This window comes from Pelecanus crispus, chromosome 12 (assembly GCF_030463565.1).
Source record: "Pelecanus crispus isolate bPelCri1 chromosome 12, bPelCri1.pri, whole genome shotgun sequence".
Classification (NCBI taxonomy): domain Eukaryota; kingdom Metazoa; phylum Chordata; class Aves; order Pelecaniformes; family Pelecanidae; genus Pelecanus; species Pelecanus crispus.
This window is the reverse complement of record NC_134654.1, coordinates 15,229,240-15,254,007: the sequence shown is the minus strand read 5'-3', so window position 1 is coordinate 15,254,007 and position 24,768 is coordinate 15,229,240. Positions and strand designations below refer to the sequence as shown.

Genomic DNA, 24,768 nt, shown 5'->3' with positions numbered 1-24,768 from the left:
CTTTTGAGTCTTCAGAAATTTATGGATGATTCTTTTTCTATTTGAAAAAACCTTGCAAATAAAGACTTTTGGCCAGCTGTCAGCTTTATGCCAGTATTACATATGACTCTGGGAAAACCATGAGTTTTTCTTTTTTTTGTAGCCAATTTTAATCCAGGTCAAAACTGCATGCACCAGCAAAATGACACAATACACAGAGACATTGAAATACCTGACATTCACAGTGAATTCCACTTCTCAGACAATGTAATTGCATTAAAGACATGAAAGAAGTGCTTTTTTTATACTCAGGTGAGGATCTAGCTGTTAGGGTTAAACCATAGGCCTCAGTCTTGTTCTTCAGTGTGAAGTTACTCCAAATGTGAAGCTGACCCCTGCCAATTTCCTCCCCACGCCCAGGATTACAGTGCCATCACAGAGACACAGTCATCTGAGAGAAGAGGAGGAAGGAATTTCCTCACTTTCTTATCCAGACCTCTGAGTAGGTGATGCTTAGAGGGAGTGTAGCACAACAGGTGCTGTATGTGGGGACGCAGTACGCTATGGGATCAGGTGAAGCTGCTGAGATGTGATTCAGTTCAGATTGCCTTGTTTGTCATAGCCACTGTAATTTGGAAACTGAAAACCAACACATGAAAAAGAAACCCAAATCAAGATCTGTTGCACAGGGATGAAATTGTTCCTCAATAAAGCAAAAGGTTCCACTGCCCTCTTCACCACTGCCCTCCTTGTACGGTTGCAGAACATGTGTAACCCCCTCCTTAATCTGGATCAGGAACATCCCAGGGATCAGCACAGTAGGTTGGCTTTTTTCATATACTAGTATGGGGTTCAGCTCCTTCTAACAATAACCACCTCTCTTCCAGACTAGCATAGGACATGACTGTTTCTTTTCTAGACAAAGTAAATTTATTAATACTTCCCTCCATCTAGCACACTTATCCTGCAAAAGTAGTGCTGGATGACTCCCCTATGTGGAGACAGCACCTATATCTCCTGCTTCCAGTGGGATGCATGTCTTAAGTACAGTACAACAGTTCCATAGTCCTGTTCATATGATCAGCCCCAGAAACAAGAGTTGGATTTCTGTGCCTTTCCTCTGTGATCTCACTCAGTGACTTCAGTCTTAGAGGTTTCTATTTTCAACTCCAGACTTAACTTTTTTTGCCCTTTTATTGGTCCTTGTGTCAATGGTGAACTGCTGTTATCCCTTTGGAATCACACCCCTATTTACTTCCTTTTCCTTAATCACATATAATTCCTTATCACTACCTTCAGATTCATCCTTACCCCCTTCCCTTGCTTTGGCTTTGGTCCACTTTACTACTTGGTCATTCATATCATCCCTTGATTCTCTCCTGTGACTTCTGTTCCTGAACAGGTGCTTCCTTGTATGCTGGGATTTCCTTCCTCTATCAATGACCCAGCATCTCAGTAGGACCCCTCAGTCTTCCACACTGCAGACTCAGAGCATTTACAGCATGCAGGAACCTGTGCCTTCACCTCTCTATGCCTATATGTTTCCTACTACAATACACTGGCTCTTACTCTTCACTTTGTCTGCTTGAGTCAGCATCTGATGGGTTACAGTACCAATGTAGCCCCTTTCATCTCCTTTAGCACACCCTCTTGCCCCCCACCCCCACCCCCTTCTCAGGCTCTCTTAAATTATTTATAGGAGATTGATTCACAGACCTGTTATGTCTAATTATATCCATTCACTTCTAATATGAATGGCAATTCTTCTAGGAGTTAAGATTGCCAAAAAAGTTTTGACCTAAGAAAGAGGAGGTGGTGGCTATGTATGCAGATCAGACCCTATAAAAGTACCCTGGGATCAGTGTGTCTTGTCCTTCCTCAGAAATCTTTAAGGTAAGAGTGTCAGAGGCTTTGGACTGGGGAGGTAGGGGATGAAGGGAAACTGGCCCTGCATTCCACAAGCACCAGTGCATTCCTACAGACATTCACATTCATTCAATGGGGGACTGCTAGTGTCAGCTGGGATTTTCAGTCTGCTTTCAAGGCATCCATGTGTTTTCTGTCTACAAATTTTCTCTGGAATTCTGTGCAGCAATAAGAAGGCAGTTGCTAATTATTTTTTACAGTACTGAACAGCTTCCAGTCTGCAAGCCATCCATCTTGTCTCACAAAAGGTAAGATCTTGATTTATTCACTCTTTAATGACAGATGGAGATGCTCTAAGGTAGGACTTCTGTGCAAGTGTGCTGGCCATCCGTGTATTCTTTATATTTATGTCCATTGTATAAATACAGTATGAGAATTGAGCTGGATTGCTGATATCTTTGCCACAAGATTCTCAAAGACAGTGGTCTTAAAAGTACTGATCACTGCTGCATTGCTTACATTCTCCCCAGGATCATTCTACAGAGACCAGTTTCCTACATTAACGGACATTAGGTCCTAAGCTTAGGAGAAACTGTCCTAAGAAGGAAAAACCCATCAACAAGTAGTTTCCAATTACTTGTCCATAAACCAAATATACTCTTGAAGCAAACTTTTTTTTTTTCTTTTTGCATTTACCTCAAGCATCAGGGGTCACTAGTCCTAGCTGTGAAGCAACAGAAAAAGATATACATATTTAAATAAATATTAAATAATGGTAATATTTTCCTTTTTTTATAGAGAAGCTTGGGGAATGGAGGCTTAGAATGTTGTGTATCAAAACATCAAAGTGCTAAAAGAAAGTGTTTCAGTCTGAGCTTCTTTATAAGCTTGCTTGTGCCTACAAAAATACTGCAGAATTGTGATATAATTACATAGGCAAATATTAATAATCACAGGGAAATGAAGAAAGGATGATACCTACTTGGATAAATAGAAAAAGAGACATGGAACAGCAACTAAATTCAAAGTTTTAAATATTTACACCCAGGAAAATTAACCGTTCATGCTTACTTTTTACATTAATTTATATGAATTTTGTCAAATATTGTCACTGGAATATATCCCTCAAAATTATAAAATGTCAGCAAGCTATCATGCATAAAGAATAAGTGGAAGAGAGTTAGCACATCATTGATTTCAGGAAAAATCATATAAAAAAGTAAAAATAAAATAGCCATCAAATACTTTAAACCAGCAATCTACTGACATATTATATATATTATATGTTAACGTAATGTATACTAACCTACTATATATACAATATATTGTAATAATACCATAAGATACATTGTAATAATAGCATACAATATCTATACAAAAATACAATATACAATATATATGCAATATACATAATATACACTAGTATACTATAATATATACTAGCATATTATATACTAACAGTGTATACTAATATATATAATACGCTGGTATTATTCCTGTTAGGAATCTTGTAAGAAAATGTGAGATATTATAGGCAATGATAAAACTTCTGGTGAAAGACTGGGTGTATTTTACAACCTTATGTAATTATTTTGTAAAATGGTCTCATTTGATTAATAACACTTTAATGAAGTGGAAAATCATGTACTTAGGAACAAAAACATCAGTCAGGCAATTGTACCAATGCATTTGAATTGATAATACTAAGTTGTGTCATGAAGTCTGTATTTGCTGGCTAAGAAGACAAAGCAATTTTTTTCACATGTTAGCAGTGGAATACTGAGTGGAATGAGTTTTATAATGTATAAAAATACCGTGATTACTATTAAAATACTACTTCAGTTAGGCTGGCCATACTGCAATAATGAGGTTCCTAAATGGTAAAGGACTCAGAAAAGAGTTTAAAAAAAGAATTCTAAGTTCAGAATATCTTTCCTGCAATCAAGGTGAAACTGTTTCTCAAGGAAAACTTAACCAATTATTTGATTTTCACCTAGAGAGGTGCAGTAGGCCTAGAGAACTCACTACCTAAAACAGAAATAAAGGAAAGAATATTATAGAACAGAGCTCTGAATTAGCACCATCTAATTGGCTATGCTGTGGGACTGTTTCTTCCATCATGTGCTGTTGTAATGTATTTTTACTCTCACAGATACTTGCTGCATTAGCCCTAGTAAACTGCAGCCATGTCATCAGACTCTGAGATGGCCATCTTTGGGGCAGCAGCTCCCTACCTCAGAAAGTCAGAAAAGGAGAGAATTGAGGCCCAGAACAAACCTTTTGATGCCAAGACTTCAGTCTTTGTGGCACATGCAAAGGAATCCTATGTGAAAAGCACAATCCAGAGCAAAGAAGCAGGAAAAGTCACAGTCAAGACCGAAGGTGGAGAAGTGAGTAAAAAAAATTCAAGGCTTGAGAATACACTTTAATCCTGCTGTGGACTTCTGGATGGCAAATATGTGTCTTTCTGGTTTTTTGGCAGGTTCTCACCGTGAAGGATGATCAAATCTTCCCCATGAACCCTCCCAAGTATGATAAAATTGAGGACATGGCCATGATGACCCACCTCCATGAACCTGCTGTGCTATATAACCTCAAAGAGCGTTATGCAGCCTGGATGATTTATGTGAGTACCAGCAGAAGGACAGAATTCCTGCATTTGAGCAGTTGAAGACACCTTTCAATCTCTCTGAAGAGCTTCCCGACTTCTTTCCTCATTTTCCTATTTCTTCTTTCTTTCTTGCATATGTTTTCCTCTTGCTGTCTACATCCTCTCCTTCTTCCTTCCTGCTTTCACCTTTCCTTGTGTCGTGGTTTAGCCCCAGCCAGCAACTAAGCACCACGCAGCTGCTCACTCACTCCCCCTGCCCCGGTAGGATGGGGGAGAGAATCGGAGGAGTAAGAGTGAGAAACACTCCTGGGTTGAGATAAGAACAGTTTAATAATTGAAATAAAGTAAAATAGTAATTATAATAGTAATATTATAATAATAATAATAATAATAATAATAATAATAATAATAATAATAATAATAATATACAAAGCAAGTGATGCACAATGCAATTGCTCACCACCCACCGACCGATACCCAGACAGTTCCCGAGCAGCGATCACTGCTCCCCGGCCAACCCACCCACACCCCCCCACACCCCCCCCTTTATATACTAAGCACGATGTCACATGGTATGGAATAGCCCTTTGGTCAGTTTGGATCAACTATTCTGGCTGTGCCCCCTCCCAGTTTCTTGTGTACCTGGCAGAACATGGGAAGCTAAAAAGTCCTTGACTAGCATAAGCACTACATAGCAACAACTAAACCATCAGTGTGTTATCAACATTCTTCTTATTCCAAATCCAAAACACAGCACTATGCCAGCTACTAGGAAGAAAATTAAGCCTATCCCAGCTGAAACCAGGACACCTTGTCATATGCAATATCTCACCCGTTCTCTGACAGGTCATTCCTCCACTTTATTTTCTTTCACTATCCTGGTCTCTCCAGAACATCATTCACCTCTGCCTTATCTGCAACTCTCCTCAGGTCTCCAAAATCAGCACCCTGTCCCCCTTCCTTACAGACATATTCGGGTCTCTTCTGTGTCACTGTCAACCCCTACAAGTGGCTGCCGGTGTACAACCCGGAGGTGGTGTTGGCCTACCGAGGCAAGAAGCGCCAGGAGGCCCCTCCACACATCTTCTCCATCTCTGACAATGCCTATCAGTTCATGCTAACTGGTGAGTGCTTGACTTCCCTCACAGCAAGCTAAACTAGAATGGCCCACTGATCTCAGTGGAGCATGTGACAAGCCAGCTAAAAGTACCACGGAGCTGTATGACTGAGAATTTGATCGAGTTATGCAGCAATTAAATTCAAGTGAAACTGACCTAGAAGCATGCATAGACTCAGCACTGTGTATTATTTGTACTTTATTGTATGAAATTCTACACTCTCCCCCTGCTTGACATTGCTAATTTTTTCCACTGATGGGACAGAAACAATTATTATACCATATAATCCTCTATTTTGAACTCAGATAGGCAATTTAATTACATTTTTTGATGAGAATTGTGTGAAGGGCAAGTGCATGTACAACTTGTATGAGGACTGCATGCCTCTGACAGCTCTACACATCCATTTAGGCTTATACTTTCTACTGTTAGGACCTGGAAGGGATCTAGGTAGTCTTGGACTACTTGGACTACTATTCTTGGACTTGGGAGAAACCCCAACTTCCATTTACTGCTTTATTTCTTATTCAGCATAGTGTTACTCAGGACAACTGCTAACACTAGCTTTCATTCTGCCTCTTTCATAGATCGCGAGAACCAATCGATCCTGATCACGTATGTACGCTCCCTGCTCGGGTCCCCGCAGGGCTGCCCGGTGCCATGGCACATCCTGCCTGACTACATGCTCTCTGCTTCTCTCTTTGGTTTCACAGTGGAGAATCCGGTGCAGGGAAGACTGTGAACACAAAGCGTGTCATCCAGTACTTTGCAACAATTGCAGCAAGCGGGGATAAGAAGAAGGAAGAGCAGCAGTCGGCAGGCAAAATGCAGGTGAGGTCCTAGGGGTAGGAACTTGTAACTATCAAATTTGTTTATGAGCCGTATCATGACAATACGATTTCTATTTTAGGGGACACTTGAGGATCAAATCATCAGTGCCAACCCACTGCTGGAGGCTTTTGGTAATGCCAAGACAGTGAGGAACGACAACTCCTCACGCTTTGTAAGTTGTCGCCTGGGACAAAAGTACTTTTTTCATATCAGCACACGGACTTGAATATTCTTGCAGTCAGGATTGGTAAAATAGATCTCGATTGACTTTTCTGCTTCTTTCAGGGTAAATTCATCAGAATCCACTTTGGCGCCACGGGAAAACTGGCTTCTGCTGATATTGAAACATGTAGGTGACCCTTCTGGCCTGATCCCTTTCCTTCCAGCCCTCCTCAGTTCTTGTGCTAACTCTGTCCTACCGTCCTTGCCAGATCTGCTGGAGAAGTCCAGAGTCACTTTCCAGCTCAAGGCAGAAAGAAGCTACCACATATTTTATCAGATCATGTCCAACAAGAAGCCGGAGCTAATTGGTAGGAAATATCACTAACTTCTCCAGACAAAGGTCATGGAACAACATTTAATTCCTTTACGCGCCAATTACATTTGATCTGTATGTGTTTTGTCCTTCTTTTCAGAGATGTTACTGATCACCACCAACCCGTATGACTATCAGTATGTGAGTCAAGGTGAGATCACGGTTCCCAGCATTAACGATCAGGAAGAGCTGATGGCTACGGATGTAAGTAATGCACAGAAGTTTTCTTAGGCAGACTCTGACCTTTGACATGCATGGTACTTACTCTAATGATTCTTTTGTTAGAGTGCCATTGACATCCTGGGCTTCACTCCTGATGAGAAGACAGCCATTTACAAGCTGACGGGGGCTGTCATGCACTATGGCAACCTGAAGTTTAAGCAGAAGCAGCGTGAGGAGCAGGCAGAGCCGGATGGCACAGAAGGTTCCAGCACGATAGATTGAATACTTAGTTGTAAAAACACATACAATAGAAGCAGCTCAAAATTAGCATGTGTATACATATATTTTATAATGAGGCTTGGCCTTCTCACATTAAATGACTCTGTAAATAGTACTGGTGCTCACTATCATCTTTGCTGTGAGAAAAGACAGGCAGCAAAATGGGAAGTGATGACAATATATCCAGTGCTCTAGTGTTTGTATTTAAAAGTCTAGATTCAGAGAAAATGAGAGCTGGTAAAGACCTATGTGTGTCTCCCTTAGGGAGAATGTGGTCCCAGTATGAAAGTTGTCTGAGATATCATATGCATACGTTTGGCATAATGCTTCACTAATCTCTCTCTCTAATGACAGTAGAGTTTCACTGAGTAAAACTTTCCATTCAGTGTATTTCAATACCAACCAGTTTCCTTTTCTGTTTTATTCAGATATTGTAACTTGTTTGACCTGCCATTTTCATGGCCCTTTGCCCTTTTTTCTGTCTAGTTACTAGTTTCAAAATTTGCATGTTCATGTAAAGGCATTGGAAGAATCTTTACATTTACAAATCATCTAAATTAAATGGGAAAAAAACAGTAAATCAAGAAAACTGACAATATTTTAAAGTATGTGACAAAGTATATGTGGCTTCTGCAGAAACGATTCTGAATTACTACAAGATACATCTAGTAGAGAGCCAATATTCAATCCTGCTGTATACTTGTTTCCTTAGTTGCTGATAAGGCTGCCTACCTGATGGGTCTGAACTCAGCAGATCTGCTCAAGGCCCTCTGCTACCCCCGAGTCAAGGTTGGGAATGAATATGTGACCAAAGGTCAAACTGTGCAGCAGGTAAGAAAAAAGTGATGATAGAAAATAAATGACATGAATTAAAAACTTTGAACTTCCTCTTTTGCCCTGGATGGTAACTTTTCTCTTACTTTCCTTTAGGTATACAATTCAGTGGGTGCCCTGGCAAAAGCTGTCTTTGAGAAGATGTTCCTGTGGATGGTTGTTCGCATCAACCAACAGCTGGATACCAAGCAGCCGAGACAGTACTTCATTGGTGTCCTGGACATTGCTGGCTTCGAGATCTTTGATGTAAGAGGAGGATCTTCATACAAGTTTCCTGGAAGGGGCATTTAGAAACTGGAATAGTTTTGGGTTTGGCTTTGTTTGGTTTAGTTATGGATTGTTTTTATTTATTGGGTAATCTTGACATTCCTGTGGAATGACACTCTTCTGGTTCTCATTGTACGTATTATCCCACAAGGGCTGCAGGTTTTTATAGATGTCTGTTGTTGCATGCAGAAGTGTAAATTGCATTGAAAACTGATATGAAAATGTTAAACAGCTGATAGGTAATAGCAGAGACAGATTTTGAGGAAGTTAAAATATGCCATCTTGAAGGAAGATTTTGTTAATGCTGAAGCCAGGTCCCCTCTGAATGCTTGGGAATAGACTGGTAGTGTAGATAAATTCAAGCAGATGAAAAGCTGGACTTGGACTAAGCTCTGCAACTCTTTTCAGAGCTCAGAAATATGTTGGGACAGTACCAGGGCCTGGAAGGGTAGGTATATTAGAGGATGGAATATGCCAGTCACCTGTCCAGTCCCATGACTAGAAATTCAGGATCCCAGTCATGGAGACCTTAATGGGTTGAAAATAAAACCTACTGGAAGATTGAAAGTGTTCCTGGAACTGAACTTTGCAAGTAAATAAATCTCTTTGCATTCTGCAGTTCAACAGCCTGGAGCAGCTGTGCATCAACTTCACCAATGAGAAACTGCAACAGTTCTTCAACCACCACATGTTCGTGCTGGAGCAGGAGGAGTACAAGAAGGAAGGAATTGAATGGGAGTTCATTGACTTTGGGATGGACCTGGCTGCTTGCATTGAGCTCATTGAGAAGGTTCTTGGGCCCTTCACACGTATAATAGTTTTCCAGATGTAAAATGTAGATGGAATCTTCTATGCTCAAATTAGACGACTCTAATGTGTGTCACTCACACTTAATGCAGCACATAACATTAATTTTTCGGGGCTCCAAGCATTTCATATACATTTTCATTTCTCTGTTACTTCACTGCCTGTGGGATTCTGTCACGTAGTACATATGATTTACATGGGGCAAAAATTTCAGTCCTAGTCACTGTTCTGGAGTTCATACTCTGCATGTATTTTTTAATGCATGCTGAGTGAGAAAATACACTGAGCAACTTCTATTTTATTATGTTTAAAGGCATTTTCTATCTTGTTTCCAAGAAAAAGCATTTAGGAAGTGTAAACTCTTCCCTACATCTAAATGCTACTAATTTCATTCATTTTGCTTTCCATCTTCAACTAACATGCACATAGAAAATTTCTACATGCTAGATCTTTATTATATCACAACCCTGAAACCTATCGGTGAGCTTGTTTTCATATAACTGATGGCATATCCACTAACAAAACGCCCTTTCTCAAAAACATAAGATTACACATCCTGAAGAGGTTTTTTTTGTATACTTTTTATCTTCCATTCCTTTCTCATATACATTCTCTCTGCTTCTTGCTTCCACACTTTCTTTCTTCACGTGTTTCTATTTCTTCCAGCCCATGGGCATCTTCTCCATCCTGGAAGAGGAGTGCATGTTCCCCAAGGCAACTGACACCTCTTTCAAGAACAAGCTCTATGACCAGCATCTGGGCAAGTCCAACAACTTCCAGAAGCCCAAGCCCGCCAAAGGCAAGGCTGAGGCCCACTTCTCCCTGGTGCACTACGCTGGTACAGTGGACTACAACATCACTGGCTGGCTTGAGAAGAATAAGGATCCCTTGAATGAAACTGTTGTGGGGCTGTACCAGAAATCATCAATGAAGACACTGGCCTTGCTCTTTGCCTCTGTTGGTGGGGCGGAAGCAGGTGATTTCTTTGAAATCCGTCCTACTATAATTTAGAGGAAAAAAACTCTTGCAATAATATTTACATTTCAAAAATTGAAAACCCAAAACCTCATCTACTTTTTGGAAGTCCGTCACTCAGACTAATAAAGGATATTACACTTCCCTAGAGACCTTAATAGATATTTTGGTTGTAAGACCAGACAGCTGTACTATAACATTAACACAGGCTAGCTGACAAACCAGATTTCTGCAACATGGGGCATTCCCAAATACTTCAGGGAAAACAATCAAATGTATCAACATGCTGTTAAATTTATGCACACCCTTAGATGTAGAGATACATAAAGACTGCATTTGGTGTATTCACTAGAGATTTATTTAATTCTGTAAATACCTTACTATGCAAAATATTACATTTTATTTCCTGTTTATATTTTCCTAACTTCAGCTTGAAGTCATTAGATTTCATTCTGCTTTCATCTGAAAAAATTGAGTGTCCCATTGTAACTTTAAACACTGTATGCATTTGCAAATTTTGATCATATTATTACATTTTCTATTTTTTTAAGACAAACACACAAAGTTCTTCAGATTCTAACTGCATGCTTTTGTTGTTCATTTCTTTTAAAAAAAAATTATTGTTTAGAGAGTGGTGGCGGTGGCAAGAAGGGCAGCAAGAAGAAGGGTTCTTCTTTCCAGACTGTCTCGGCTCTTTTCCGGGTACTGTAGAATAATCATTATAAAATTTACCTCACTGTCAAAAAAAAAAAAAAAATTCAGTTCAGAAAAGCTTTACATCGATCTAATATACAAAATCTGTATGTTCAGAAAGGATAAAGGCACGTGTTTCTTAATAAAGAAGGATTCTCATTGAATTCTTGGAAGTAATCTTTCAGAACTGCCCAAAATTTCTGTAAAAAAAAAATACTGATCATGGTTTTATTGCAGTGTTTTTACTCCACCTAATATTGAGATTGTGTAAATGACATTTCTAAACCCAAACCTTTGCTCTTGCTCTTAAGGAAAATTTAAACAAGCTGATGAGCAATCTGCGAAGCACACATCCCCATTTTGTGCGATGCCTTATTCCTAATGAAACAAAAACACCTGGTAAGTTGTTGAAGTTCAAAAATGTGATAAATTTGTTCTTCTCTGTGCAGTACAATGAAGTACCAATTCATTACATCATTTATTAGGTGCCATGGAACATGAGCTGGTGCTGCACCAGCTGCGGTGTAACGGCGTGCTGGAAGGGATTAGAATTTGCAGAAAAGGATTCCCCAGCAGAATACTCTATGCAGACTTTAAACAGAGGTCAGATTCCATGTCATCCACCCTCCACCATATCCACCAATGCTGAATATTTTGCATTTCCTATTTGTTTTAACTACTGTGGGAGTTATGGAAGGGATTCATTGCACCTACCCTTAGGCATACAAAAGTTAATTGTCCAAGTTAGTCATCCAGTTTCTTTCTACAGCTAACTAGAATAACAGGCATTTTCAAAGGGCAATTATTTATTCCTCTCCTTGATTCATATTCTGGTATGGGATAAAGCATTTTTTAATTAACTATCCAGAAATGAAGTTGACTAGCTTAGGCTTAGGTAACTTCTGGGTAGCAAAGTAAGATGACTTGCAGCCATCATCACAGAAATGCAAATAAAGAAAATACAAAATATTCTAAACTACCTTGATGGACCAAATCAAATAAAAAGAGCTTTTTTCTTGTTCTATATCAGCTGGAAAATACTCAGATAGTATGTACTGCCACTATTTTGGATGAAGAATTGCTGCTTCTCTCCACATACATTCTTCTTGCACATAAAGTTTTCATTTGGAGATAAGGCATTAGATAACAGGGCATGTGAAACAGTCAGCAGTTAGCCATGTAAATCAGTACCCATTCTGTGTCAAGAATTTCTGCAGTAAGGAAAGTGCAAAGTTTTTCCTAAAAACAGATTTAGCAATGAAAATATGATTTCTAAACAATGGAGCAGACTTATTCACCTCTCTTCCATTCTTGACCCCCTTTCAGAGAATCTTAACAATGGCATCAGTTGGTACAGGTTTGATTGAGCTTTCAGAAATCTGACCTTCTTCATATTCTACTTCCTCCCATAGGTACAAGGTGCTTAATGCAAGTGCCATCCCAGAGGGACAGTTCATTGATAGCAAGAAGGCTTCTGAGAAACTCCTTGGATCCATCGATGTGGACCACACCCAGTACAAATTTGGTCACACCAAGGTACAAATGCTGCTTGGCTGTTGTACTGTGCTTGCAATACCTGACAATTATGTACTGCAACATTCCCTTTCTCAAGGTATTCTTCAAAGCTGGGCTGCTGGGACTCCTGGAGGAGATGAGGGATGAGAAGCTGGCACAGCTCATCACCTCCACACAAGCCATGTGCAGGGGTTACCTAATGAGAGTGGAGTTCAAGAAAATGATGGAGAGGAGGTAGATACTTATACTTATCTGGACTTCTGGGCCAATCCTCATCAGATGCCAATGACATGAACAAAAATGCAAATTAGCTGCTTCTCACCAAATTTCATTTATTTCTCATTAATTCAGTTTACCAATATGGATGCATTTGGGAGTATACCCTGGCAGTAGATGAAGCAGTATAAAATCCCAATTTATTAAAAAAAAATCATATTTAACTTATATCACCCTTTGTACTAATTTTTGCTAAAATCAGTAAATGGTTACATTATATGTATGTCCAGAAACCAGTCTAAGCTAATTATTTTAGGTTACCATTAATCAAAGGTGAAAAACACATACTTCTAGCACAAGAGAAGTATCCTCTTCCCTTGGATAACTTTCATGAAGGCGACCAAGTCAATTTCTCGAGGTGTTCCTTTTCTTTGGCCATGAAAGTTAGCCAAATATCTGGACTTCAAAACTGTCCATACAAGTTAACAATCTATATCACACTAGGGACTAGGGAGTTTTCTTCAGAGATATATGTTTTTTCTGTATAATAAATATACTAAATATTATTAAAATATATATTTAATAATATATAATGAATATTTTACATACACACTGATATATAGGACTATAACTATAAAGTGTTATATGTAGAAATTCATGTTATACGTGTCAATATATACAATTAAATATGTATTATAAATTTAAAAATATCTAACATAACATATTTGTTATTATGCTTCAGGGAATCCATCTTCTGCATCCAGTACAACGTTCGTGCATTCATGAATGTCAAGCACTGGCCCTGGATGAAGCTGTTCTTCAAGATCAAGCCCTTGCTGAAGAGTGCAGAATCTGAGAAGGAGATGGCCAACATGAAGGGGGAGTTTGAGAAAACCAAGGAAGATCTTGCAAAGTCTGAGGCAAAGAGGAAGGAGCTGGAGGAGAAAATGGTTTCTTTGCTGCAGGAGAAAAATGACCTGCAGCTCCAAGTGCAGGCTGTGAGTATTATTAGTATATTTCTTCTAGGGGAAAATAAGTAAGGTCTAAATTCTGTCTCATAGTATGGAACTCTCACACTGCACACTAAATTTCCTTAGAAAATGTTTTAATCTGAATCACTAAAGGTAAAATTCAGACCAGTCACTGTCAACATTATAATATGAGGTTCTAACCTGGGAATGACTTTTTAAGTCTCTGTGCCTATAGGTATGTTGCTCCCTGCAAGCTCACAATATAAGGTCCAGCTGTAGTCACTAGAGATTTCATATATACAGTTAACAGAGTCTGGAGAGCAATTCAGCTGACTGCTCACTCTGGTTTTAATCAGTTGCCTAAGTAAAAGAGCCTTATGTTGTTTCTTATGATACATGGTACCTCACCTGTCCTCCTGCAGCTACTATTCCAGGAAGACACAAATACCCTCTACATTCTAACTGTCAGCCCCATGTGTGTCTCCAATGTCCTTTGGAAGGTCAAAAGATTTGGCAATATTTACACAATGCTCTTGTGTCTTTAAGTGTCTACTCCAAAGCTTCAAAATAAAGTCAGATTCAAATGGAAACCACTAATTGCATCTAGATTATGTACCAATTTATCTGGAACAAAGAAGACGAATTCTAACTAAGTCTTGGAAAGAAAAGCTTTTAGAGAGATAAAACAAAAAGATCTGTGCACAATGGTATTCAGATACTAACTTTCAGGGACAGTAATCAAAATCCTTAGGAAAAAAAAAAAATTATATATTTAGATACCTTCTCTATAAATACAACAAGAAAGAATACTTGGTGAGAGGAAAAAAAAAAAAAAACCCACAAAAACCAAACAGAAAAACCCCCAAAAAACCAGAACAAAAACCGACTCTGATTTAAAAGAGGCAATGCAAAAATAATTTCCCACAAGATAATACAAAATAATAATTCCATGTTGCTTGGAAAGGAAAAGGAAATACCCTTTTTCTACTCAGCTTTTGCTAAAACTTGGGATTAGCAAACAAAAATATGTTTCTCTAACAGGAGGCTGATGCTTTAGCTGATGCTGAGGAAAGATGTGATCAGCTCATCAAAACCAAAATCCAGCTGGAAGCCAAAATTAAGGAGGTGACTGAAAGGGCTGAGGACGAGGAGGAAATTAATGCTGAGCTGACAGCCAAGAAGAGGAAACTGGAGGATGAATGTTCAGAGCTCAAGAAAGATATTGATGACCTGGAGTTAACGCTGGCCAAGGTTGAGAAGGAAAAACACGCCACCGAAAACAAGGTATAAGGCACAAGCTGTCACTCGCGCTCCAGAAAGGAGCACTGTGCTGTTACAGGACTTCGGTATCTACTTCCTTTACTTACATTTGCTCCCTTCTTCTGCAAGGTGAAGAACCTCACAGAGGAGATGGCAGCCCTGGACGAGACCATTGCCAAGCTGACAAAAGAGAAGAAAGCCCTCCAAGAGGCCCACCAGCAGACACTGGATGACCTGCAGGCAGAAGAGGACAAAGTCAATACTCTGACCAAAGCTAAGACCAAGCTGGAGCAGCAAGTGGACGATGTAAGCACATGTATAGCTAAATGAAACGGAAAACTTTGTAGAGGAAAGCGTAGGCAGCAGAGCACTGATGGCTTTGTTCTTTTTAGCTGGAAGGGTCCCTGGAGCAAGAGAAGAAACTGCGCATGGACCTTGAGAGAGCTAAGAGGAAACTCGAAGGAGACCTGAAGCTGGCAAATGACAGCATAATGGACTTGGAAAATGATAAGCAGCAGCTGGATGAGAAACTGAAGAAGTAAGTGTGGCTGTGGGGCACCTGAGTGCTGGGCTGGCGCACTTGGGTGGTTGTGTTCAGGCACTAACACGGTTTGCTTTGTGCAAAGGAAAGACTTTGAAATCAGCCAGATCCAGAGCAAAATCGAGGATGAGCAAGCCCTGGGCATGCAATTGCAGAAGAAGATCAAGGAGCTGCAGGCAAGTCTGTGTTCCTTCCCCTCTCCCACCCAGTCTCAGGTCAGGTAGGAGGAGGCCATGGGTGTGAAGGGTCCCTAAATGTTCCCCAGGCTCGCATTGAGGAACTGGAAGAGGAAATTGAGGCTGAACGTGCCTCTCGGGCAAAAGCAGAGAAGCATCGGGCTGACCTCTCGAGGGAGCTAGAGGAGATCAGCGAGCGCCTGGAAGAAGCAGGAGGGGCTACCACAGCTCAGATCGAGATGAACAAGAAGCGTGAGGCAGAATTCCAGAAGATGCGCCGCGACCTCGAAGAGGCCACGCTGCAGCACGAAGCCACGGCTGCCGCCCTGCGGAAAAAGCATGCGGACAGCACAGCTGAGCTTGGGGAGCAGATCGACAACCTGCAACGAGTGAAGCAGAAGCTGGAGAAGGAGAAGAGTGAGCTGAAGATGGAGATTGATGACTTGGCCAGTAACATGGAGTCAGTCTCCAAAGCCAAGGTACTGAAATATTTCTTTGTACTAATTCAAACATAATCAAGTATTTATATTTTAACATATAAATTTACATTCTTCATAGTTTAAAATAAATAGTTGCACTTTACATCTTTGAATTTGAGTTTATATATTTCAGTATTAGTATAATAACATACTGTATCCTTTGGGTGAGAGCTAAAAAATGTCACCTGAAGCACCTAACCTAAGGAACTGTAGGGTCTCATTGCTTGGTGCAGAATATTATGACAGTGAAATGAAAGACACTGACCTTATCAGTTTTTTAGTTTCTTCTAAAATAGAAATTACTCCTACCCTACCCTTTCTTTTTTATTCCAATTTTTCTTTTCGTCCCTTAAATACTCCAACGACATAATCGCTAAGAGCCAAACAGAAATTTAAAACAGTTCCTCATGTTACAGTGTCCAGTCATCCTTTTTATTGAAAAAATGGAGTGTACATTAATAAATTATACAAATGTTGGAATTAGGGATGCAAATTTCATAGAAGATGTGTTAGTTAACTGAGACATTTTGACTTGACTTCTAAATCACTGGCTTCTTTATTTGCCCTTGGTAAGACTTCAGATTCTCAGTAATTATGTGTTGAACCACCAATCATCTTTCATCCTGTTCTTCATGCAAATAGGCAAATCTGGAGAAGATGTGTCGCTCCCTGGAAGATCAGCTCAGTGAGATTAAGACAAAGGAGGAGGAACAACAGCGCACAATTAATGACATTAGTACACAGAGAGCTCGGCTACAAACAGAATCTGGTAAGACATTTGTTTTTTAAGAGAACACTGTATATGACCTGGGGCTTTACAAAAAGGCTCAAAAGTCCTGGTGGTCTTGGTGGAAACTAAGTTGAACATGAGCCAGAAGTGTGCTCTTGTGGCACAGGCCAACAGAATCCTGAGCTGCATGAGGAGAAGTGTTGCCAGCAGGTTAACAGAGGGTGATCCTTCCCCCGACTCAGCACACCTGGAGTGCTGTGTCCAGTGCTAGGCTCCCCAGTACCAGAGAGATACAGACATCCTGGAGCAGGACCAACAACATGTTTAAGGGACTGGAACAACCAGCCACTGGAACAACCTCCCCAGGAGTGTGGTAGAGTCCCCATCACTGGAGGTTTTCAAAACATGACTGGATAGGGTGCTAAGTAATCCATTCTAGGCTCTCTTTCCCACAAAAGGTTAGACCAGATGACCTTTCAAGGTCTGTTCCGACCCGGACTGTTCTATGACTCTACGACTGCAGTTTCAAAGAAGAATTCATCTATCTCATAACCTAGACTTCATCCTTCTGCTTCCCAGGAGACATTCAGGGGAAGACAGTGATATACCTGAGCACATACACCATATATTACTCATTCTGTAAGCTCAAGGCTTGAAGTGACCACTGGACTTAGTGCAAACATACAGTAAGACAAGTCAGATATTGGACAAGGGGGCATGATGTATCTCATTTCTTGCCTCTAAGATAAATAATTTGGCATGCCTAGAGATATGGACAGGTATCAGTGATTAGGATTCCACCAAAGAAATAAAATTTTGTTTAACTCAATATATTTTTATGTGTCGTTCATTATCAAGGTTAACACTTTTAAATAAGCCATAAAAAGGTTCTTTTACTCATCTGAACTCTCCAAGGTGAATATTCACGCCAGGTGGAGGAGAAAGATGCTCTGATTTCTCAGTTGTCAAGAGGCAAGCAGGCATTCACCCAACAGATTGAGGAACTCAAGAGGCACCTAGAGGAAGAGATAAAGGTGACAAGACTTTCCATATTCTATCTTATCCATTGGATTCCTTCTGTCTAGGAGGAACTTCAGATACGTATGAAATTATGGCATCAACAAAAAAAAAAAAAAAAAAAAAGTGGGAAAAAGCCCACTTGGGTAATTCAGTGCAAGTCTTCCAGTATTAGCTTTGCTCCCCGTTCCCTACAGTCTATCCATTAATTCTTTTGCAGATTCCTAGATCTTCCTTTCTCATTCAGTAGCTTGCCATCACTCACAGCAGAATAATCCAGTGTCCACCAACATGCTGCCTGGAGGAAAAGGACCTGGGGGTATTGGTAGACAGCCAGCTGAACATGAGCCAGCAGTGTGCCCAGGTGGCCAAGAGGGTCAACGGCATCCTGGCTTGTGTCAGGAATAGTATGGCCAGCAGGAGCAGGGAGGTGATTGTTCCCCTGTACTCGGCGCTGGTGAGGCCGCACCTGGAATACTGTGTCCAGTTTTGGGCCCCTCACTACAAGAAAGACATTGAGGTGCTGGAGCGTGTCCAGAGGCGGGCAACGAAGCTGGTGAAGGGTCTGGAGCACAGGCCTTATGAGGAGCGGCTGAGGGAACTGGGGTTGTTTAGCCTGGAGAAGAGGAGGCTGAGGGGAGACCTTATCGCCCTGTACAGCTACCTGAAAGGAGGTTGTAGTGAGGTGGGTGTTGGTCTCTTCTCCCAAGTAGTTAGCGATAGGACAAGAGGAAATGGGCTCAAGCTGCGCCAGGAGAGGTTTAGGCTGGAAATTAGGAGAAATTTCTTCATGGAAAGGGTAGTCAAGCATTGGAACAGGCTGCCCAGAGAGGTGGTGGAGTCACCATCCCTGGCAGTGTTCAAAAAACGGGTAGATGTGGTACTCTGGGACATGGTTTAGTCTAGTCTACCCTTGATTGGTTTAGTGTGGATTGGGTTGTGTAGGTTAATGGTTGGACTGGAAGATCTTAAAGGTCTTTTCCAACCTAAACGATTCTATGATTCTATGATTTCAGTCAGGAGATTTCCCAACTTATTTCCATTCATTGTCACGCTCCTATATTTCCCCCAGGCCAAGAACGCCCTGGCCCACGCCTTGCAGTCTGCTCGCCATGACTGTGACTTGCTCCGGGAACAATATGAGGAGGAGCAGGAAGCCAAGGGGGAGCTGCAGCGTGCCCTGTCCAAGGCCAACAGCGAAGTGGCCCAGTGGAGAACCAAATACGAGACGGACGCTATTCAGCGCACAGAGGAGCTGGAGGAGGCCAAGTATGTGAGGAATGCGGGGAAGGCTGGCAGAGACTAAGAATGGAAACTGGAGGAGACCACTGTGATATTGTCAGGAAGAAGTCAATGTTCTGCTTTGGGGTGGGGTGACAAGAAGAGAGAAAATATAACCAAGAGCAGGTATGCATTGGGGAAAAGCAGAAGCAGCAAACCTCTTCAGGTGCAGAAGAGCAGAGAGATGCTAGTGTGAACAGCAGAGTGAACAGCAGAGAGTGAATTGCTGTAGCCCAGGATTCAGACATAGAAATACAGTGGCTGGTTGGGAGAGGTCCTACACCTCTGTGTAAATGTGGATCACACACTACCACGTGGCTAAGTGTGCTCTGGTGAAAAATGTACTGGCTGCACACCATGGGTTCCCATTTGCTTCCTCACCCGGTCCCATGCTTACCACCTTCCAGGAAGAAGCTGGCACAGCGCCTGCAGGATGCAGAGGAACACGTCGAAGCTGTCAATGCCAAATGTGCCTCCCTGGAAAAGACAAAGCAGCGGCTGCAGAATGAAGTGGAGGACCTGATGATTGACGTGGAGCGATCAAATGCTGCCTGCGCAGCTCTGGATAAGAAGCAGAAGAACTTTGACAAGGTCTTTTGGGCTCCAGACCTGGGGCTCCTGGGCAGAGCATCCCCTCCTGATTGCCACATCCATGCTGAGGCCCTGTTTCTCTCCAGATCCTGGCAGAATGGAAGCAGAAGTATGAGGAAACGCAGGCTGAGCTGGAAGCCTCCCAGAAGGAGTCTCGCTCTCTCAGCACGGAGCTGTTTAAGATGAAGAATGCCTATGAGGAGTCCTTGGATCACCTGGAAACGCTGAAGCGTGAGAACAAGAACTTGCAGCGTAAGTCCCTGGCCCTCTGCTCCTGGCAGGGCTTTCCCACAAGCTTGTCTACTGAGCATTCCACATGGGTCTGTGCCTGCAGGTCGGCAAAGGCGTTTGTCACCCTGGTGTGGCAGGGCCCTTCCCAATTCGGCTCTGTGCCTGACCATGCCATTGGTCTTTGTTCCCACAGAGGAGATTTCCGACCTCACGGAGCAGATTGCTGAGGGAGGAAAGGCGATTCATGAGCTGGAGAAAGTAAAGAAGCAGATTGAGCAGGAGAAATCTGAAATCCAGGCTGCCTTGGAGGAAGCTGAGGTACACAGCATTATTTATTCCTCTCTTACATGTCCTGGATCTCTATCTCATTATAAGTGCTGTGAAGTCATTCCCGACAAAAGGGGAAAGGAGTGTTTCTGTAAAAGTGTAGAGATAGTATCTAAACATGGCACTCTCTTACTCAGAGCTTCAGGTTCAGCATTTTCACACAAAAAAGTATTCTAATTTATTGTTGTCCAGGCCTCCCTAGAACATGAAGAGGGGAAGATCCTGCGCCTCCAGCTTGAGCTCAGCCAGGTGAAGTCTGAGATTGACAGGAAGATAGCAGAGAAAGATGAGGAAATTGACCAGCTGAAGAGAAACCACCTCCGAGTTGTGGAGTCCATGCAGAGCACCCTGGACGCTGAGATCAGGAGCAGGAATGAAGCCCTGCGTTTGAAGAAGAAGATGGAGGGAGACCTGAATGAAATGGAGATCCAGCTGAGCCATGCCAACCGCGTGGCTGCAGAGGCACAAAAGAATCTAAGAAACACACAGGCAGTGCTCAAGGTCCGTTGAACAATAATTGCCTACAGAGAAATATCTTAGCTGATCTTTTCAGTGCCAAACAGCTCTGAATCTGCTTATAATTTCTTTCAATGGTTCTACAGGATACCCAGATACATTTGGACGATGCTCTCAGGGCACAGGAGGACCTGAAGGAGCAGGTGGCCATGGTGGAGCGCAGAGCAAACCTGCTGCAGGCTGAAATTGAGGAGCTACGAGCAGCACTAGAACAAACAGAGAGATGTAGAAAGGTGGCTGAGCAGGAACTGATCGATGCAAGTGAGCGTGTGCAGCTCCTCCATACCCAGGTAAGGTCACTTGGTGAGAAATGACACTTTTGGTAAATAGAAGAACACTTGTATGCTTTATTCCAGTCACTATTGGAGCCTCAACTTCAAAGACAAGAGGGTGGTTTTTTTAAGCAATCCTCATGATAATAAGAGAATTTTGCTGAAAAAGTGTGTACATTGATTATGTTCCCAGGCTGCATTCAATGAAACCCATGCTTCTACCCATGCATCCTAACATAGTCTCCAGAGGAAAGACATTTAGTGACAGGGACCAAGTTTTTTAGTCACCCATGCCAAATGATTTGCCATATGAGCAGTCAGAGACTGAAACTCTGAGACTACAGCAACATTCATTCCTTGCTCAGTTGAAATGTAGCACTAGGGAATCCTCATATTCCTTCAAAAATGTGCTTGTCCACTCTAACAATAAAGTGGGGATGAACTCCTGGCTCTGATGTAGCCCAAGCAGACTTTGACACGAGCTGCATGTCACAGCAGTCACCCAGCAGTCAAGAGCGGAAATCTATGGAAAGTGCCTGGTTTCAAATACTGAAAAAAATTTTGGAAGGAATCCATCCTATCTATGTCACAATTTTTTCTCTTTTCAGTGATGAGAGTGGATTACTCTTCCCGAATTATGTTGAAGAGAAGGCATTTCACTGATTTCCCTCACTCTGTTGTTATTACCTTCCTGTGCCAGCCTTGGTGGATGAGATGTGGCACAGATTGTATTTCTAAGTAGTCTTTTTCAACTTAATAAAATTGTTGGAGGAAAAAAAAAAAAAGCATTGTTCCTCAGTGAGAAGAAATTTTACAGAAAAATCTGTGGTATCTATTTTTCACATAATTATGTCTGAAATGATTCAAAATCCTGTAATGTTCTTGATTTGACATAATGAGCTAAGAAAAACAAATCTCTGATGCTGCTCAACAGAACACCAGTTTGATCAATACCAAGAAGAAGCTGGAAACAGATATTTCCCAAATCCAAAGTGAAATGGAAGAAACAGTCCAGGAAGCCCACAACGCTGAAGAGAAGGCCAAAAAGGCCATCACAGATGTGAGTTGGGGGCTCCTTTCACTGCTGATGGTGGATGTATTCTCCCCCAAACCGTCTCCAGCCCCAAAACGGCTTTGACCCTTTGCTCTCATCAGGCAGCCATGATGGCAGAAGAGCTGAAGAAGGAGCAGGACACCAGCGCCCACCTGGAGAGGATGAAGAAGAATCTCGACCAGACAGTGAAGGACCTGCAGCACCGTCTGGATGAGGCCGAACAGTTAGCTCTGAAGGGAGGCAAGAAGCAAATCCAGAAGCTGGAGGCCAGAGTGCGTAGGGCTTTCAGTTGTGCATGAGTGAGCTTGTCACGTAAGTAACGACCAGGGGAGCTCCACAGATGGGCTTCTCGTTGCAGGTGCGGGAGCTGGAAGGGGAAGTTGATGCTGAGCAGAAGCGCAGCGCTGAAGCCGTGAAGGGTGTGCGCAAGTACGAGAGGAGGGTGAAGGAGCTGACCTACCAGGTAAGGCAGGAGGCCTCTGTGGGCAAGAATACACCATTCTTGCAGGAAGCCAAAATGTAGCCCTTAGGGACTTCTTTGTCCTGAGTCACACAGTTAAAAAGGAGAAGATTGAGAACATCAGAAGAAACTGTCTTTCTGGTCATGATAGGAACATCCACCTTATCACCTCTGTTTTACTGGACAACAATGGTCTAAAAGGAATGTTATTTTCTGTTTCATACAGAGGGCATTTAAAGAGGAGGGGCAAAGAGATGCTTCTTTTTCTTGCCTTTCTCTTTAGTCTGAAGAAGACAGGAAGAATGTTCTCAGGCTCCAGGATCTGGTGGACAAGCTTCAAATGAAAGTGAAATCCTACAAGAGACAAGCTGAGGAGGCTGTAAGTATTGCTGTGTGTGGAGTCAGTCTCCAGCCAGGTGGAGGTGGAATTCTGTGTTGGTGTTTTCCCCTGCATAGCTCTGTTTGAACCCTTAACTTTTTTGTCTTTTTCTTGCTCTGCACTCAGCTCTTCTAGCTGAACAGCTCAGGGATCTAGAGGGGTGTAGAATACATTTTCTGTGAGCATTATTGCATCACTGAGAAAAGCAGTGAAGGCTCAGGTCAACAGAGTGGGAGTGGGTGTCTGCTTCCTTTCACTGTCTTTATTTCATATTTCTGCCTATCAGAAAAAAGAATTACCTTCAAAAATTGTAATACATAATTTTATAGCAGTAAATAAATGGAAAATTATTTAGTGGTAATAACTGTAATTATATATAATTATTCAAAAATTCCAAAGTGCATTAGCACTTCATATCCAGAGAGGATTCCTGGTATATTTTATTAACCATCTAAACATTTAGCATTTAATCTATTTTTTTGGATTCCCTCTAGAAGTATTAGAGAGAATTACATACTCACCCACAGTCTTTTTTCTTTTTTTTTTTTCCATTATGTAAATGCAAAATACCACAGCATGTCCAGTGCAATGTTACAGTTAACATTTTAAAACTTATTTTATCTCTCTTCCTATCCCCAGGAAGAGCTGTCCAATGTCAACCTCACAAAGTTTCGCAAGATCCAGCATGAGCTGGAGGAAGCCGAGGAGCGGGCTGACATTGCAGAGTCGCAGGTCAACAAGCTCCGAGCAAAGAGCCGTGAAATTGGCAAGAAGACAGAAAATGAAGAGTAAATGCCTCCAGTGGTGTGATGTGGAAGAGAATTACACAAAATGTGAAATTCTATCACTTTGATTTTGTAATCACTGCTTAGTCCTTCATCAGTCTCTAGATAATGCCTAGATAATAAAAATTGTAGACATTTTCCCATGGAAATACTGAGAAGTTCACTTGTATTTTAATCGTTATCCTGAATTCTTATATGGTTTACATTTTTCCTTACTTATTTAAATTCATTTCATTAAGAATCTTGCTTCAGGTTATTTTCAAAGTGTTTCAGCCGCTGTTGAAGTGGTCTACTCAGATATCCTGCTTCATTCTCACCATGGAATTTCATCTAAAGACTTCCTTAAGGAAGAAATTCATCATTTCTTTGCAACAGAATGTAATTATCACTTATAACTTCTGCTTTAGGAATACAATAGATTTTAACTCAAAGGTCCTGTCCAAAGAATAAGAATTTATTGCATCTTCCAGTAAGCCAGTCTAATCATTGATTATTCTATTAAATCATGTGTCTTATTTGCAAGAAGATCTTTTTTCAGGTTAAACTTCTTCAGTCCATCAAGCCACTTTGAAACATAGATTAGAGGACATTTAAACCTAAAATGAGATCTACTTTTAACTGCCATTCATGAAAGTGATGTGCAAACCAACATTTCAAGGGCAGCACAACTAGCTACCTGATATAGTCATTCATTGTTTATATTCTGTTTCCAAAAGTCCCCTGAATCTTCTAAGCTGGTCAGACAGCCACTTAGCTCCTGTGTAGTCTCCATGGTAATCCAGATAACTTTGCCTAGGTTGGCCTCACTCAAAATGTGTGTTTTCATTCTTTGTAGATATCAGCATACATCAGAGAATCCATGGTCACCTCTTTGAAAACAAGGAGAAATAGGTGTCACTTTGTCATAATGTAATACTTAGAGCACTTGTCCTTCCACAGTGTGAAGGGATTTGAATCACTGAGACTTTCTCAGTATTCTGTCATATTCCACCTGGAAATAAGATAATTGG

The 24,768-nt window shown here is 41.4% G+C and overlaps 1 protein-coding gene across 1 annotated transcript; it reads left to right on the top strand.

Moving 5' to 3' along the window:
* The first annotated feature begins 4,031 nt into the window (after window positions 1-4,031).
* On the top strand, window positions 4,032-23,765 carry LOC104024219 (myosin-1B). Its single transcript, XM_075720276.1, has 38 exons — window positions 4,032-4,235; window positions 4,328-4,471; window positions 5,424-5,580; window positions 6,162-6,189; window positions 6,288-6,405; window positions 6,485-6,577; window positions 6,691-6,754; window positions 6,837-6,935; window positions 7,041-7,144; window positions 7,226-7,364; window positions 8,094-8,212; window positions 8,312-8,461; window positions 9,102-9,272; window positions 9,956-10,265; window positions 10,893-10,966; window positions 11,269-11,356; window positions 11,443-11,560; window positions 12,370-12,493; window positions 12,570-12,706; window positions 13,431-13,686; window positions 14,701-14,943; window positions 15,049-15,225; window positions 15,312-15,457; window positions 15,546-15,636; window positions 15,726-16,115; window positions 16,758-16,884; window positions 17,761-17,879; window positions 18,935-19,131; window positions 19,551-19,734; window positions 19,821-19,986; window positions 20,159-20,283; window positions 20,485-20,793; window positions 20,895-21,098; window positions 22,015-22,140; window positions 22,236-22,406; window positions 22,493-22,597; window positions 22,878-22,973; window positions 23,613-23,765. The coding sequence occupies exons 1-38, from the start codon at window positions 4,032-4,034 to the stop codon at window positions 23,763-23,765; spliced, it is 5,826 nt and encodes a 1,941-aa protein (XP_075576391.1).
* Window positions 23,766-24,768: the final 1,003 nt, after the last annotated feature.

Coding starts and splice junctions, on each gene's coding strand:
- LOC104024219 (XM_075720276.1), top strand. CDS start 4,032: ATGTCATCAGACTCTGAGATGGCCATCTTTGGGGCAGCAGCTCCCTAC. Junction 8,462..9,101: donor CTGGCTTCGAGATCTTTGAT/GTAAGAGGAGGA, acceptor TGCATTCTGCAG/TTCAACAGCCTGGAGCAGCT. Junction 21,099..22,014: donor TGCAGCTCCTCCATACCCAG/GTAAGGTCACTT, acceptor GCTGCTCAACAG/AACACCAGTTTGATCAATAC.